Genomic DNA, 14,301 nt, shown 5'->3' on the forward strand with positions numbered 1-14,301 from the left:
GAAGGGGAATGATTGGGTAAGTTGCTTGCCAAATCAGGCACTTTCTGGCGATGGTCATGAAGGCACTTGCCTATGTTAGAGGAATTCCTGGTCCAGTTTGATGTAAATTATCTGGTCTGTATGTTTCCTTCAGCACCAACAGCTCCTCAGGAGCTCTCCAACCATGTTTCCTCTTCTCACATTCCACTATATGAATCCATCAGAAAGTTAGGCCGGCTGCAGTGGCTCACGCCTATAATCCCAGCACTTTGGGAGGCCGAGGCGGGTGGATCACGAGGTCAAGAGATCGAGACCATCCTGGTCAACATGGTGAAACCCCGTCTCTACTAAAAATACAAAAATTAGCTGGGTATGGTGGTGCGCGCCTGTAGTCCCAGCTACTCTGGGGGCGGGAGAATTGCTTGAACCCAGGAGGCGGAGGTTGTGGTGAGCCGAGATCGTGCCATTGTACTCCAGCCTGGGTAACGACAGCGAGACTCCGTCTCAAAAAAATAAAAAAGAAAGTTGCCCCAGGCAGACAGTTAACTTTGGCAAACTGAAGACCAATTAATGTATTTAGAGTAAAATGGCAGAACGCAGGTATCTAAAGCTTACGATGTATTTATAGATCATATATTTGGTACCAGGTACAATTATTTTGTGTCACTTAATCTTCACAGTAGCTCTAGAAGGTTGACAGTTCTCTCCTTTTTCCTCTCTGTATGTAAAGAAAAAAGGGCACAGAAAGGCAAATTTGCTTTCCAAGTGACAGTTAGGTGGTCTTATATACTCCTTGATTTAACATCCAGGGTTGTTATTCTGGCTTGGGTTAGGTGTGCTAACGTTAGAACAGAGATAAGATGATAATTAAACAGTGAATAAGACAGGATTCCACCTAAGCTGGAGAAAGCTGAAAAGAGACTCACTTTCACCCTTACGATTATGAAAAAGTTGCTGTCCTTTGGATGGGGCTCCTTTATTTCATATTCTTTGATGTCCTTGAATGTTTCACTGTGCTAAAAGGTGGGTTTAATTGATCAGCTTTATTTCTGAATAATTTCATGGTGCCAAGGATCAGCTCAGCACTGTTAGGCTGTATGCTCTACCCCTGGGGGTCTGAAACTAGGCCCACACCTCTTTTTCCTGGCCCCTTCACAGAGGTGAAGGACCTGCTGTGTTGAAGGGACTGAGGTGTTCTTGGTCCATTGACAACAACATTTATGTGAGGCCATGCTGGCAAAAATGCTTTGGTGGGACAGCAATGGTGGGTCAGTGTAGACAAGGTCATGCTACAAGTGGGTGCAGCCAGGCAGAAACTCTGGGACAGGCCAGCAGAGGAGGAGCACTCTAATCTAACAGGCCCCACCCTATGAGCAGATAGTTCATTTCTATCCAGGTTCGGCAGCCAACAAAGGCTAAAGCCACCTAGAGGAGTATGACAAGCCTTCAGAGATGGGCATCCATGTCCATGCTCCACTGCAGCCATTCCTGCATCACACCCTGTCTGTGCATTCTGGAGTTCTGTCTCTGCCAACATGCCTGGCATTTCTCCCAGCCAGCTCAGATGTCTGTGGGAGTTGTGGGATCTCCTCCGGCTAGAATTCTGGAAGTCCATGATGAGAGTGGGCCACTCAATACCTATTTCACTCAAACTTTCCCACATTTTAAATTTTTTTTAGAAACCTCAATAACGTTTTCCTTAATGATTATACCATTGTGCATTCCCATAAATAGTGTATAAGGATTACAAAGGTTTCTCTACATCCTCACCGACATCTGTTATCTTTGTTTGTTGATAATAGACATCCTAACAGATGTGAGGTGATGGGATATTGTCAGACAGTCTTCCAAAGTGGCTGCAATAATTTACATTCCCACAAGCAGTGTAGAAAAGTTCTAATTTCTCCACATACACATCAACACTTGTTATTACACAATTTGTTATTCTAGTCAGCCTAGGGGTATCCCCAACCTAGTGGGTATGAAGTGATTTGCGTTTCCCTGATGACTAATGATGTCAAGCATTTTCAAAAATACTTACTGGCTGTTTGCACATCTTCCTTGGAGAAATTTCTGTTCAGAGTCTTTGCCTAGTTTTTAATTAGTTTGTCTTTATTAAGTTGTATAGTTCTTTATATATTCTAGATACAAGTCCCTTACTGAATACATGATTTGCAAATATTTGCTTTTATTCTACTGGTTGGCTTCTAATATTCTTGATAACGTTATTTGATACATAAAAGTTTTTAATTTTAATGAAGTCCAATTTTTGGCATATGCATTTGATATCATAATAGAATCTATTGCCAAATCCAAGGTCATGTGGATTTGCACCTATGTTTTATTCTAAGAAATGTATTATTTCAGTTCTTACATTTAAGAGTTTTGATCCATCTGGGCAGCAAGTGCATCAGGAGGTCAGAAGTTTGAGATCTGCCTGACCAACATGGTAAAACCCCATCTCTACTAAAAATACAAAAATTGGCCAAGTGTGGTAGCGCACACCTGTAATCCTAGCCACTCAGGAGGCTGAGGCAGGAGAATCGCTTGGACCCAAGAGGCGGAGAATGCAGTGAGCTGAGATTGCATCACTGCGCTCCAGCCTGGGCCACAGAGTGAGACTCTGTCTCAAAAAAAAAAAAAAAAAAAAAAAGAAGAAAAAAAAGAGAAGGAAAAAAAAAGGAAGAAAAAGGGTTTTGATCATTTTGAACAAATTTTTTATATGATATGAAATAATGGATCAAGTTTATTCATTCTTATGTGACCATCCAGTCACATTCTTCTGTGACTAGTCATCCAAAAAATGACTAGTCATTTTTTTTTATTAGATAGAAAAGTGCAATACCTGTGAATTTTACAACAGCATCTTCCTGGCAAATGAGTAAATTGAGATAAAGTCTTTTGAGTGGATCTCAATTTAATATGGCTATGCTTTATAAAAAGGAAAAATTTGAACACAGAGAAGGACATGCTATGGAGAACACCCTGTGAACATAACAACAGATATTAAGATTATGCATTTTTAAGGCAAAGAACACCGAAGATTTTCATCAAACCGCTAGAACCTATGAAGCAAGCGCAGGACAGATTCTTTCACAGCCCTCAGAAGGAATCAAATCTGCTGACATTTGATCTTGGACTCATAGCCTCCAGAGGTGTGAAACCACAAATTCATGTTAAGACACCCAATTTGTGGTCTTTTCTTTTAGAGGCCCTAGAAAAGTAATAGCTTGGAAAGGTGACATAGGGTACTATTGTAACAAATACCTAAAAATGTGGAGATGGCTTTGGAATTGGAAAACTGGTATCAGCTGGAAGAATGAGGTGTATCATATAATGAGTATAAACTGGAAGAATGAGGTGTATGACATAAAAAGTGTAGGTGGCCTTGAAAATATTATTAGTACTCAAGCCTGTAATCCCAGCACTTTGGGAGGCTGAGGCGGGTGGATCACGTGGTCAAGAGATCGAGACCATCCTGGTCAACATGGTGAAACCCCATCTCTACTAAAAATACAAAAAATTAGCTGGGCATGGTGGCGCGTGCCTGTAATCCCAGCTACTCAGGAGGCTGAGGCAGGAGAATTGCCTGAACCCAGAAGGTGGAGGTTGCGGTGAGCCGAGATCGTGCCATTGCACTCCAGCCTGGGTAACAAGAGCAAAACTCCGTCTCAAAAAAAAAAAAGAAAATATTATTAGTAGATATGGACAGTAAGGGAGGTTCTAGTATGGGCTTAGAAAGAAAAGAGGACAGTCAAAGAGAAAGCCTCTGTTATCTTTTAGAATAAACATCTCATCATGAACAGAATGTTGCTAGAAATATAAATGTTAAAGTTGCTTCTGATGAGGTCTCAGATGGAAATCATGTATACGGGCAGAAAATGGGAAGAAAGGCAATTCTCATTATATAGTGAGAGAGGACTTGGCTCTCTTGGCTGTATTGTGTTCTGTTGAATAAACAGTAGAATCTGTAAGTGATGAACTCAGATATTTAGCTGAGGAGATCTCTAAACACAGTGCTGAAGGAATATCCTAATTTCTTCTTCTTATTTAAAATAAAATGAGGAGAGAGACAAATTGAAGAGAGAAATTTTGAAAAAAATAAATGAGAGTTTGATACAAGCATTTGAAAACTCCTTAGCCTATTCACATTGCAAAGAGAGAGAGACTGTAGAGAGAATACCAAGAGAGATTGTGTTTCTGGATACCGGATAACCACATGCTAAACAGATTAGGTACATGGCAAGTGGATACCATCAACCATCTCAGCTGACATGCTGTCAGCTGTACCAAAGTATGCTGAGCATGAATACAAAGAGCCTTAAAAATCTAATGTAATTTTCTTTACTAGTTTTTGAACTTGTTTGGGACTTGTATCCCTTTTCTTCTTTCTGGTCTTTTCTTTTAAAATGGAAATGTCTATGCTATGCCTGTCGGATGATAGTATTTTGAAAGAGATAACATATTTTCAAGCTTTTCAGGTTCACAGATGGAGAGGAGTTTTGCCATGGAATTAATCGTATTCTGAGTCTCACCCATATTGATTTTGATATTTAGTTGAGATTTTGGACTTAATTTTGATGAATGAGTTGAGACAGGGGGATATTGGGCTGACGTGATTATATTTTACATTTCATTAGAATATAAATTAGCGAAGGTCGAGGGTGGAGTTCTACTGGTTGAACTGTCTCCTTCCAAAGTTTGCGTGCTCAGTTCCTTATGTCTCACACCTCAAAACGTGACTTTATTTGGAATAGGATAATTACGGTACAATAAAGTAAGCCGAGGGCACTGAGTTAATGATTGTCTAATTCAATGCCTCTGCTGTCCTTATTTTTTTATGGAAATTCTGGAGACATATTTACAGGTAGAACATCATTTGACAATGAAAGCAGAGATCAGAATAATGCATCCATAGGCCAAAGAACACCAAAGATTTCTGGCAAACTACCAAAAGCTAGGAAAGATACATGAAACGGTTGCTTTCTCAGGACAAATCAACCCTACTGACCTCTTGATCTCAGGCTTCATTCCTCCAGGGACATGAAATAATAAATTTCTGTTGCGTAAGCTACCAAAGGTCCTTTGCTACAGCAACCCTTTAAAACTAATACACTCTTAGGTCGGGCGCCGTGGCTCACGCCTGTAATCCCAGCACTTTGGGAGGCTGAGGCGGGTGGATCACGAAGTCAAGAGATCGAGACCATCCTGGTCAACATGGCGAAACCCCGTCTCTACTAAAAATACAAAAAATTAGCTGGGCATGGTGGCGCGTGCCTGTAATCCCAGCTACTCAGGAGGCTGAGGCAGGAGAATTGCCTGAACCCAGGAGGCAGAGGTTGCGGTGAGCCGAGATTGCGCCATTGCACTCCAGCCTGGGTAACAAGAGCGAAACTCCGTCTCAATAAATAAATAAATAAACAAACAAACAAACAAACAAACAAACAAACAAAACTAATACACTCTTAAAGAACCATCTTCCTTTTCCTCAGAACATTTATCTCAGTGTATCACATTTATTAACTTCCTGTTAAGAAAAATAACTACCATCTAAATTCAAGTATAAGTTCCATAAAACTTGGATTTGTTAATTTCCTCTTTTATCTACGGAACCTTAGAGAGTTTCTGGCAGCTATTAAGAACTCAGTAGAACGGATGAATGGATAAATGGGTGAATGAGTGAATGGCATGCTGGCTTCTCATCAATGCCTCTTTAACGCAGCTGTAAAATTTGGCTTAAGTCCCTAGGCTCCATAGCCAAGTTACATTTCATCTTGAATAGTCAACTTCCAGTCCTGATTTGAACATGACCATGTATCAAGATGGCCATATTTAATTTTTTAAGGCACTCTGTGACAAAAGAAGATAAGAGAAATTATTAGATATTGTTTCTGACAGGACTTAAGCAGTCTAGGCTGAAGAAACAAAGTCATCACCTTGCATTTAACAGAAAGAAGAATGATTTAGTTATTAGATTAATTTAATATGACTGTCTAAGGGTAGAATGAGCTGTATTATAAGATTGTGAGTTTTCTGTTGTGACCTTTCTTTTTGGAGGACTGTCATGGTCTATCATTCCTTATTTTTTATTTTTTAAATTTTCTACATTGGCAGATAACATTATATGGTTTTTTGTTTTGCTTTTTTTTTGAGATGGAGTTTCGCTCTTGTTACCCAGGCTGGAGTGCAATGGCGCGATCTCGGCTCACCACAACCTCCGCTTCCTGGGTTCAGGCAATTCTCCTGCCTCAGCCTCCTGGGTAGTTAGGATTACACGCACGAGCCACCATGCCCAGCTGATTTTGTGTATTTTTAGTAGAGACGGGGTTTCACCATGTTGACCAGGATGGTCTCAATCTCTTGACCTAGTGATCCACCCGCCTCGGCCTCCCAAAGTGCTGGGATTGCAGGCTTGAGCCACCGCGCCCGGCACATTATATGTTTTTATCAGGTACAATATGATGTTTTGAAGTATATGTACATTGTGAAGTGATTAAATCTTGCTAATTAACAAATATATTGCCTCTCAGCTATCATTTTTGTCGTGAGAAAACATAACATCTACTCTTTTTACATTTTTGGGGAAAACAATATTTCATCTTTAGCTATAGTCACCTTGCTGTAAAATAGATCTCTTGATATTTATTCCTACTATCCTTTTACATGTCTTTTGACCAACATTTTCCCATTTCTCTCTCCCGTACAACCACCCTAGCCTCTGGTTACCACCACTCTACCCTCTACCACTATGAGATCAACTTTTAAATGGTTGGGTTCTGTGTCCTTAGCTAAATCTCATCTCAAATGGAAATCCCTGCAATCCCCAAGTGTCAAGGAAGGGACTTGGTGGAAGGTGAGTGGGCCATGGGGGCAGTTTCTCCCATGCTGTTTTCATGAAAATGACTGAGTTCTCACAAGAGCTGATGGTTTCCTGAGTGTTTGACAGCCATCATGTAAGGCATGCCGGCTTCCCCTTCTGCCATGACTGTAGGTTTCTGAGGCCTCCCCAGCCACGTGGAACTGTGAGTCAATTGCACATTTGCTCTTCATTTTTTCTTTTCTGTATAAATTACCTAGTCTTGGGAAGTTCTTCATAGCACTGTGAGAACAGACTACCACAATGGGAACATGTGATATTTGTCTTTCTGTAACTGTCTTTTTTTTTATTTTTATTTTTTTAAAGACGAGGTCTCACCATATTGGTCAGGCTGGTCTTGAACTCCTGACCTCAGGTGATCCACCCGCCTCAGCCTCCCAAAGTGCTGGGATTACAGGCATGAGCCACTGCGCCTGGCTCACCTGTCTTATTTCATTTAACATAATTTCCTTCAGATTCATCCATGTCATCACAAATAAAAGGACTTCCTTCCTTTTTATGGTTAAAAGTATTCTATTTTGTATATATACATTTTGTTTCTTTTTTGTGGGGGTCAGGGATGTTTATTTTCTTGGCATTTGGGAGACATCCTCCTCTTCCCCCAGGAGAGGGCAGAGAGAGTTGCCTGGATGTTTATGGGCAAATGGGTGCACCAAAAGCTCATGAAAGCAAATGAGATCATTGGAGATCATGCAGTCTTGTGTTCAAGTCTTATGTGGTCTCTACATTTCTGAGCTTTTAAGAATAGTAGCAGAGGTTGCAGTGAGCCAAGATGGCGCCACTATACTCCAGCTTGAGTAACAGAGTGAGACCCTGTCTCAAAAAGAATAAAAAAGAATATTTGGCCACACTTGGTGGCTCATTCCTGTAAGTATAGATTCACCAATAGCTTGCACCATGTACCTGGAAAAGCCATAGACACACAATGCTAGCTGAGAAAGCAACCAGAAGGGGGCTGTACAAAGCCACAGGGTGAAACTACCCAAAACCAATGGGAGCCCACCTCTTGCATCAGCGTAACCTGGATATGAGACATGGAGTCAAAGCAGATCATTCATTTTGGAACTTTAAGATTTAAAGACTGCCCTATTGGACTTTGGACTTGCATGTGGCCTGTAGCCCCTTTGTTTTGGCCAATTTGTTCCATTCTAAAGGGGTGTATTTACCCAATGCCTGTACCTCCATTGCATATAGGAAGTAACTAACTTTCCTTGGATTTTACAGACTTATAGGCAGAAGGGACTTGTCTTCCATCAGATGAGACTTTGGACTTGGACTTTTGTATTAATACTGAAATGAAGGCCGGGTGCGGTGGCTCACGCCTATAATCCCAGCACTTTGGGAGGCCGAGGCGGGTGGATCAGAAGGTCAAGAGATCGAGACCATCCTGGTCAACAAGGTGAAACCCTGTCTCTACTAAAAATACAAAAATTAGCTGGGCATGACAGTGTGGGCCTGTAGTTCCAGCTACTCGGGAGGCTGAGGCAGGAGAATTGGTTGAACCCAGGAGGCGGAGGTTGCCGTGAGCCGAGATCACGCCATTGCACTCCAGCCTGGGTAACAAGAGCGAAACTCCGTCTAAAAAAAAAAAAAAAGAAAAGAAAAAAGAAAAAGAAAAAAAAAATACTGAAATGAGTTAAGACTTTGGGGGACTATTGGAAGGGCATGGTTGTGTTTTGAAATGTGAGGACATGAGATGTGGGAGGAGCCATGAGCGCAGTATTTGTGGACGAGTATGTCTGCCCACCGTAAATCTCTCTTTTTCCTTAATAATCAGGTGCAGATTTCTCACTTATTATTTCATTTATCATTTTCAACTTTCCATTATAATCTCGGACTTTTATAGACTTTGAGCACAAGCTCCCTCAGCTTCCTTTTCCCAGGCTTAAGGGTCCTCATACTTTGTCATCTCTCTTTCCATCTACTGATCTTTCCCATAAAGTGATTATTAAATGTCGTCATTAAAGATTTCCCCCGATCTCCTCTACCTTCCATGAGGTGCGGTGGTGGGTAGAACACTACATAGTGCTCCACGTGCAGGCACAACAACGGCTATGCAGAAAGAACTTCCAACATGGAATGAGAATGGAAACCTACAGAAAACACAACAAAAAGCTGGTTTCCTCCAACGATAGTTAAGGGCAGCATGGGGCACAAATAAATAAATTTGCTACTTCCAAAGTAGGCCTAGGGGTGATCTAGAATAGAAATTTAGAGCTGTAAAGGAATTTAATTTCTGCTGGTCGGGTAGTTGCTTCCGCACATTGTGTGAAGTTACTGCCACCTTGTGGCAATACCTAAGCACTACACTTTCTGACTTTGAATAACCTAGGAAAATATAATCCATAACACAACCAGCCCTTTTGCTAACGCGCCTTAAATACTGCCTAACAGTTTATATCTGAATAGAACTATGGCAAATATCATCACTTACATGGTCTCATCCCGACTTCCAAGAAATCATGTGACCATAGAAACCATATTATCCATGTTGAATGCTTGCATGCGCGTGCACACACACACACACACACAAATACACACACATACAGTAAAAGATGTCAGGATTTCTGCTGTTAGAGTTGAACTTAAAAATCTCTAAATTGTTACATTTGGAGGCTCTCATTTTGGGGGATCCTTGTGTGAGATGCTCCTTTGTTGGTCAATTTTAATCATACAGACAGAAATAAATGATATATCAATTGTACATAGATTAAAAAACGTAAACAAGATGCAGATAAGATGGGGACATTCAATGATCTGTACAATAATATAAAAACAGTTTTTGTGTGCAGGCAACTTACATTGTCATTACCGGAAGGAAAGAGAAGGATAAACAATACTTGGATTTGAAAGAGCGGATGTGTGAATTAACAAGCCTGCCTTGGATCGTCTGGGCCCACAGCAGGCTGGGGGCAGGGAGAACAATGCACGGGCTGTGCGGAAGAACAAGATGACCTGCTGTCCCAATTTCTTTCCTTTATCTTCAAACCTTTGGTAAACCATGTAAATGCAGTTTTGAGAAGTCAAGATTGAAATTTCATATTGATGTTCACTGCAGTTGAACTGGAGACAAGGAGGGGCAAAAAGGCAAGTTGAAAAGGGGGGTAAAGGGGGCAAAGAGGATGCTGCACTAAATTAGCAAACAAATTCCGGCGGCATTTCTTTGGGGACTTTCCTGCTGAAATGTAATCCCTAGTGTTGGAGGTGGGGCCTGATGGGAGGGGCCTGGATCACCGGGGTGGATCCCGCATGAATAGCTTAGGGCCATCCCCTGTTTCCTTCATCCACATGCATTCCCAGAAATGCCATAAAAGGAAAGGCCCAGGCTTGGCAGACAAAGGGATCTGGCAGATGCGGGACTCCTACTATATTTTTCCTCCTCTTCCTGAAGACATTTTGCCACAAGCATGTAACTCAACTTCTGAAAACTATGGTCTTCCTCACTGCAGACAGCACGCCACTGTTTTGAATCATCAAGTTAACTGTCTTCATCTGTTCTGTTTGCAGTAGCATGTAGTTTGCCTGTGACAATATTAGACTTATCTGGAAGAAAGAACTTCAACCTATCCAGTTCCTCAGTGGTAGTGTTATCCAGGCCCGTTAGCAAGAGTATCTCCGTATATTTACTCTCCATTTCACAACTTTAGCATCAGCTTATAAGGAATCCAAACTATGTAAGATTCTACCACCCAAAGTGATTCTACATTCAAAATAAAGCAAGGTGAGCTGTTAATATTTTTTAAAGGGGAAATAAAATGTTTACAGTGTTGGGAACCAGCCCAACCCTGTGTGGGGGTGCCCCGTGTCCCTGCAGTGATGAGGGGGTGAGAAAAGGAAATAAAGACCAAGACACAAGAGTAGAAGTTCACAGCATGGGTCCAGGGTTCCAACACACTCTCACACGGGCTGATCTGTGTTGGCACTGAGCTCTGGGCTCTACCTGCTTTCATTAGGTGTATATACTTGTTAATTGAGAGATGGGGGAGCAGGGAGGGGTGATGGGGAGGACTTGAAACTATTGGGAGAGGCCTTGAAACTAAGGTGGGCAAGATAGCCAAGGAGGAGAGGTGTGGTCTGCCGTGTTAATAAGCAGAGGTGATTCTTAGGCAAACCTAGTTGCTACCAAGGTGCATTTGCATCAGAGAAGCAAAGCGGATAAGGCGCCACCAGCTCTGGCCACACCCAGTGCTTTTATCTCAGGAGCACTTCTAGCATAGAGCAATTAAAATTACTGCATATTCTGAGAACATCGGCAGAGCCTGTGGCATTCTGGTAATCTCTGCTCTGCTAGGCTTTTCCTTCTTGCAAGCTCCCATCTGCAAAGACTCCGGGATCTTGTGAGCAGAGGTCACCTCCCGGAGATCTCACACAAGTCCTCTTGACGAGATCCTCATGCAAACTCCTTTCTGAGAAGGCATTCGCGGGACCAAAGCAGTATTCACTGCCCTGCAGCCAACCCGCGGTATTCCATGGTTTCACAGCGCTCAGATGGTCTTTGCCCCGTTGCTGCTTCATTTCTATTTTACTGCACCAATATTTGATACAGCTTAGTTTGGGGTAGAAACTTAAATGTACAATAAGCAAAGCAACCTTATAATTATTTGACTAGAAATAACATAGGTCTGCCCCTGGCCATCTTGACCCACAAACAGTATAGTAAAAGAGATTTTGGTGAAATATAAGAAAGAACTCCTTGCCGGGCGCGGTGGCTCAAGCCTATAATCCCAGCACTTTGGGAGGCTGAGGTGAGTGGATCACCTGATGTCAGGAGTTCAAGACCAACCTGGCCAACATGGTGAAACCCCATCTCTACTAAAAATACAAAAATTAGTCGGGGGTGGTGGTATGTGCCTGTAATCCCAGCTACTCAGGAGGCTGAGGCAGGAGAATTGCTTGAACCTGGGAGGTGGAGATTGCAGTGAGCCAAGGTCGTGCCATTGCACTTCAGTCCGGGTGACAGAGTGAAACCACCATCTAAAACATATATATATTTTAAAGTATTTGTTATAGGGTAAAATTAATACCCAAAGAAAATGCAATCTATAAGGTGGCTTCCTTACTCAGGGGTGTACACAATGTAGTTGAGAAGCATGGTCCTGTACCACGCATAATAGCTGACACTGGATGGCACCTTACTGTGTGCAAAGTGCTTTCATATGGAGTCTGGAAGATACGAAGAAAAGGAGACATTGAGGGAACATATAATTATCCCTGAATGGGAATGATAATTCCTATCTCTGGGTTGTAAATATGCAGCATGGTATGCCTGATACATGACAGCTGGCATTTATTATAGTCTCCCAATTATTACATTTTAAATTAGGTGGCATGAGTTATCTGAAACCACACAGCTAGTTAAAGACAGTACAAATTACTGAATTCAGGTCTTCTGAATCCAGGAGCTCTGCTTCTTATGCCAACTGCCTGTTTATCCTACAGATAGTATGGAATGATTCCCTGTTAAAAAATAATAATAATAAAGAAGGGCCGGGCGCCGTGGCTCAAGCCTGTAATCCCAGCACTTTGGGAGGCCAAGGTGGGTGGACCACGAGGTCAAGAGATCAAGACCATCCTGGTCAACATGGTGAAACCCCGTCTCTACTAAAAATTACAAAAAATTAGCTGGGGATGGTGGTGTGTGCCTGTAATCCCAGCTACTCAGGAGGCTGAGGCAGGAGAATTGCCTGAACCCAGGAGGCGGAGGTTGTGGTGAGCCGAGATTGCACCATTGCACTCCAGCCTGGGTAACAAGAGCAAAATTCCGTCCCAATAAATAAATAAATAAAAGAAAAATAAAGACTAGTATTTTTTGCTGTGATTTCAAAGACATTAACCCTGAGATATATAGTAGTGTAATAATTGAAGCATTAGCAATTATTTTATTTATCAAATCATTTATTTCTCTTTTTTTGTGTGTCTTTTCGTTTTTGGTTTTTTTTGAGACAGAGTTTCACTCTTGTTACCCAGGCTGGAGTGCAATGGCGCGATCTCGGCTCACCGCAACCTCCGCCTCCTGGGGTTCAAGCAATTCTCCTGCCTCAGCCTCCCGAGTAGCTGAGATGACTGGCATGCGCCGCCATGCCCAGCTAATTTTTGTATTTTTAATAGAGACGGGGTTTCACCATGTTAACCAGGATGGTCTCGATCTCTCGACTTCATGATCCACCTGCCTCAGCCTTCCAAAGTGCTGGGGTTATAGGCATGAGCCACCGCGCCCGGCCTCAAATCATTTATTTCTTTTCACCTAGAATATTGGCACAGCTTGTTCCTTCACTCTGTTCAGATTCTGCTTAATCGTTTTCTTCTAAGCTCAACCTTCAATGAACTCATGCTGTAAAATAGCACATTATACCATTACTCTCTATTACCTTACACCATTTATATTTCTTCATAGCACTTATCCACTTATAATACACAGGCATTATAGTATATATGACATTATAGTATAAATGCTGTTGCTATTTGATTATTCTTTAACTGCCAGCCTGCTGAAATAAAAGTGCCTTGCGGGCAAGGATTTGTGTGCTGTTTATTGCTCTACTCCTACAACCTAGAGTAGTGTCTTGCACATAGTAGGTTCTCAATAAACATTTGTTAAACAAGCATGCGTTGAATCAACTGTCTAGGCATCCCATCTAAGACTTCAGGCCTGGGAATCTCTAGTTCCTAAGCTTTATTCATCCATATGGCTTGATTACTCAAGAGCCGGGCATAGAGCAAATGTCCTCACTGCACATTCTTGAAGAGAGATGTCCCAGACAGAAACAGCACAGATAAAAAGCAGAATTGTAATCAAATGGCATCTATCTACTTGTAGAATAATTTCAAAAGAGAGCAAGATTAAGAAGGCTTTCAAAAACCTAAGGTATGATGCCAAATATATAACAGATACATAATGAAAGTGAAAAACTTAGAAACTTCTGTCTTTGGAGGGAGTAATCCAACTTCCTATGGTTCCACTGTGCAAGTTACCCTAGATTCTTTTTTTTTTTTTTTTTTTGAGACGGAGTTTTGCTGTTGTTACCCAGGCTGGAGTGCAATGGCGCGATCTTGGCTCACCGCAACCTCCGCCTCCTGGGTTCAAGCAATTCTTCTGCCTCAGCCTCCCGAGTAGCTGGGACTACAGGCGCATGCCACCATGCCCAGCTAATTTTTGTATTTTTAGTAGAGACGGGGTTTCACCTTGTTGACCAGGATGGTCTCGATCTCTTGACCTCGTGATCCACCCGCCTTGGCCTCCCGCAAAGTGCTGAGATTATAGGCGTGAGCCACTGCGCCCGGCCGAAGTTACCCTAGATTCTAAGAAGGAAGTAAAACATGGTGTATTACAGGGAAACTTGAAGTAACTGAGTATGTGTGAACTTTCAGACTAAGCTGATAGATAAATACATGGTTTATTTTAACGTTTCTGCTTGAAATAACCTAGTTATTTCACCTAGAATAAT

The 14,301-nt window shown here is 41.9% G+C and overlaps 1 protein-coding gene across 1 annotated transcript; it reads right to left on the minus strand.

The window, feature by feature from the left end:
* Positions 1 to 10,136: 10,136 nt before the first annotated feature.
* PYDC5 (pyrin domain containing 5) lies at positions 10,137 to 10,490 on the minus strand. Its single transcript, XM_035280326.3, is given in 1 exon segment — positions 10,137 to 10,490. A coding segment is annotated over 1 exon segment (354 nt).
* Positions 10,491 to 14,301: the final 3,811 nt, after the last annotated feature.

Source organism: Callithrix jacchus, chromosome 18, assembly GCF_049354715.1.
Source record: "Callithrix jacchus isolate 240 chromosome 18, calJac240_pri, whole genome shotgun sequence".
Classification (NCBI taxonomy): Eukaryota; Metazoa; Chordata; class Mammalia; order Primates; family Cebidae; genus Callithrix; species Callithrix jacchus.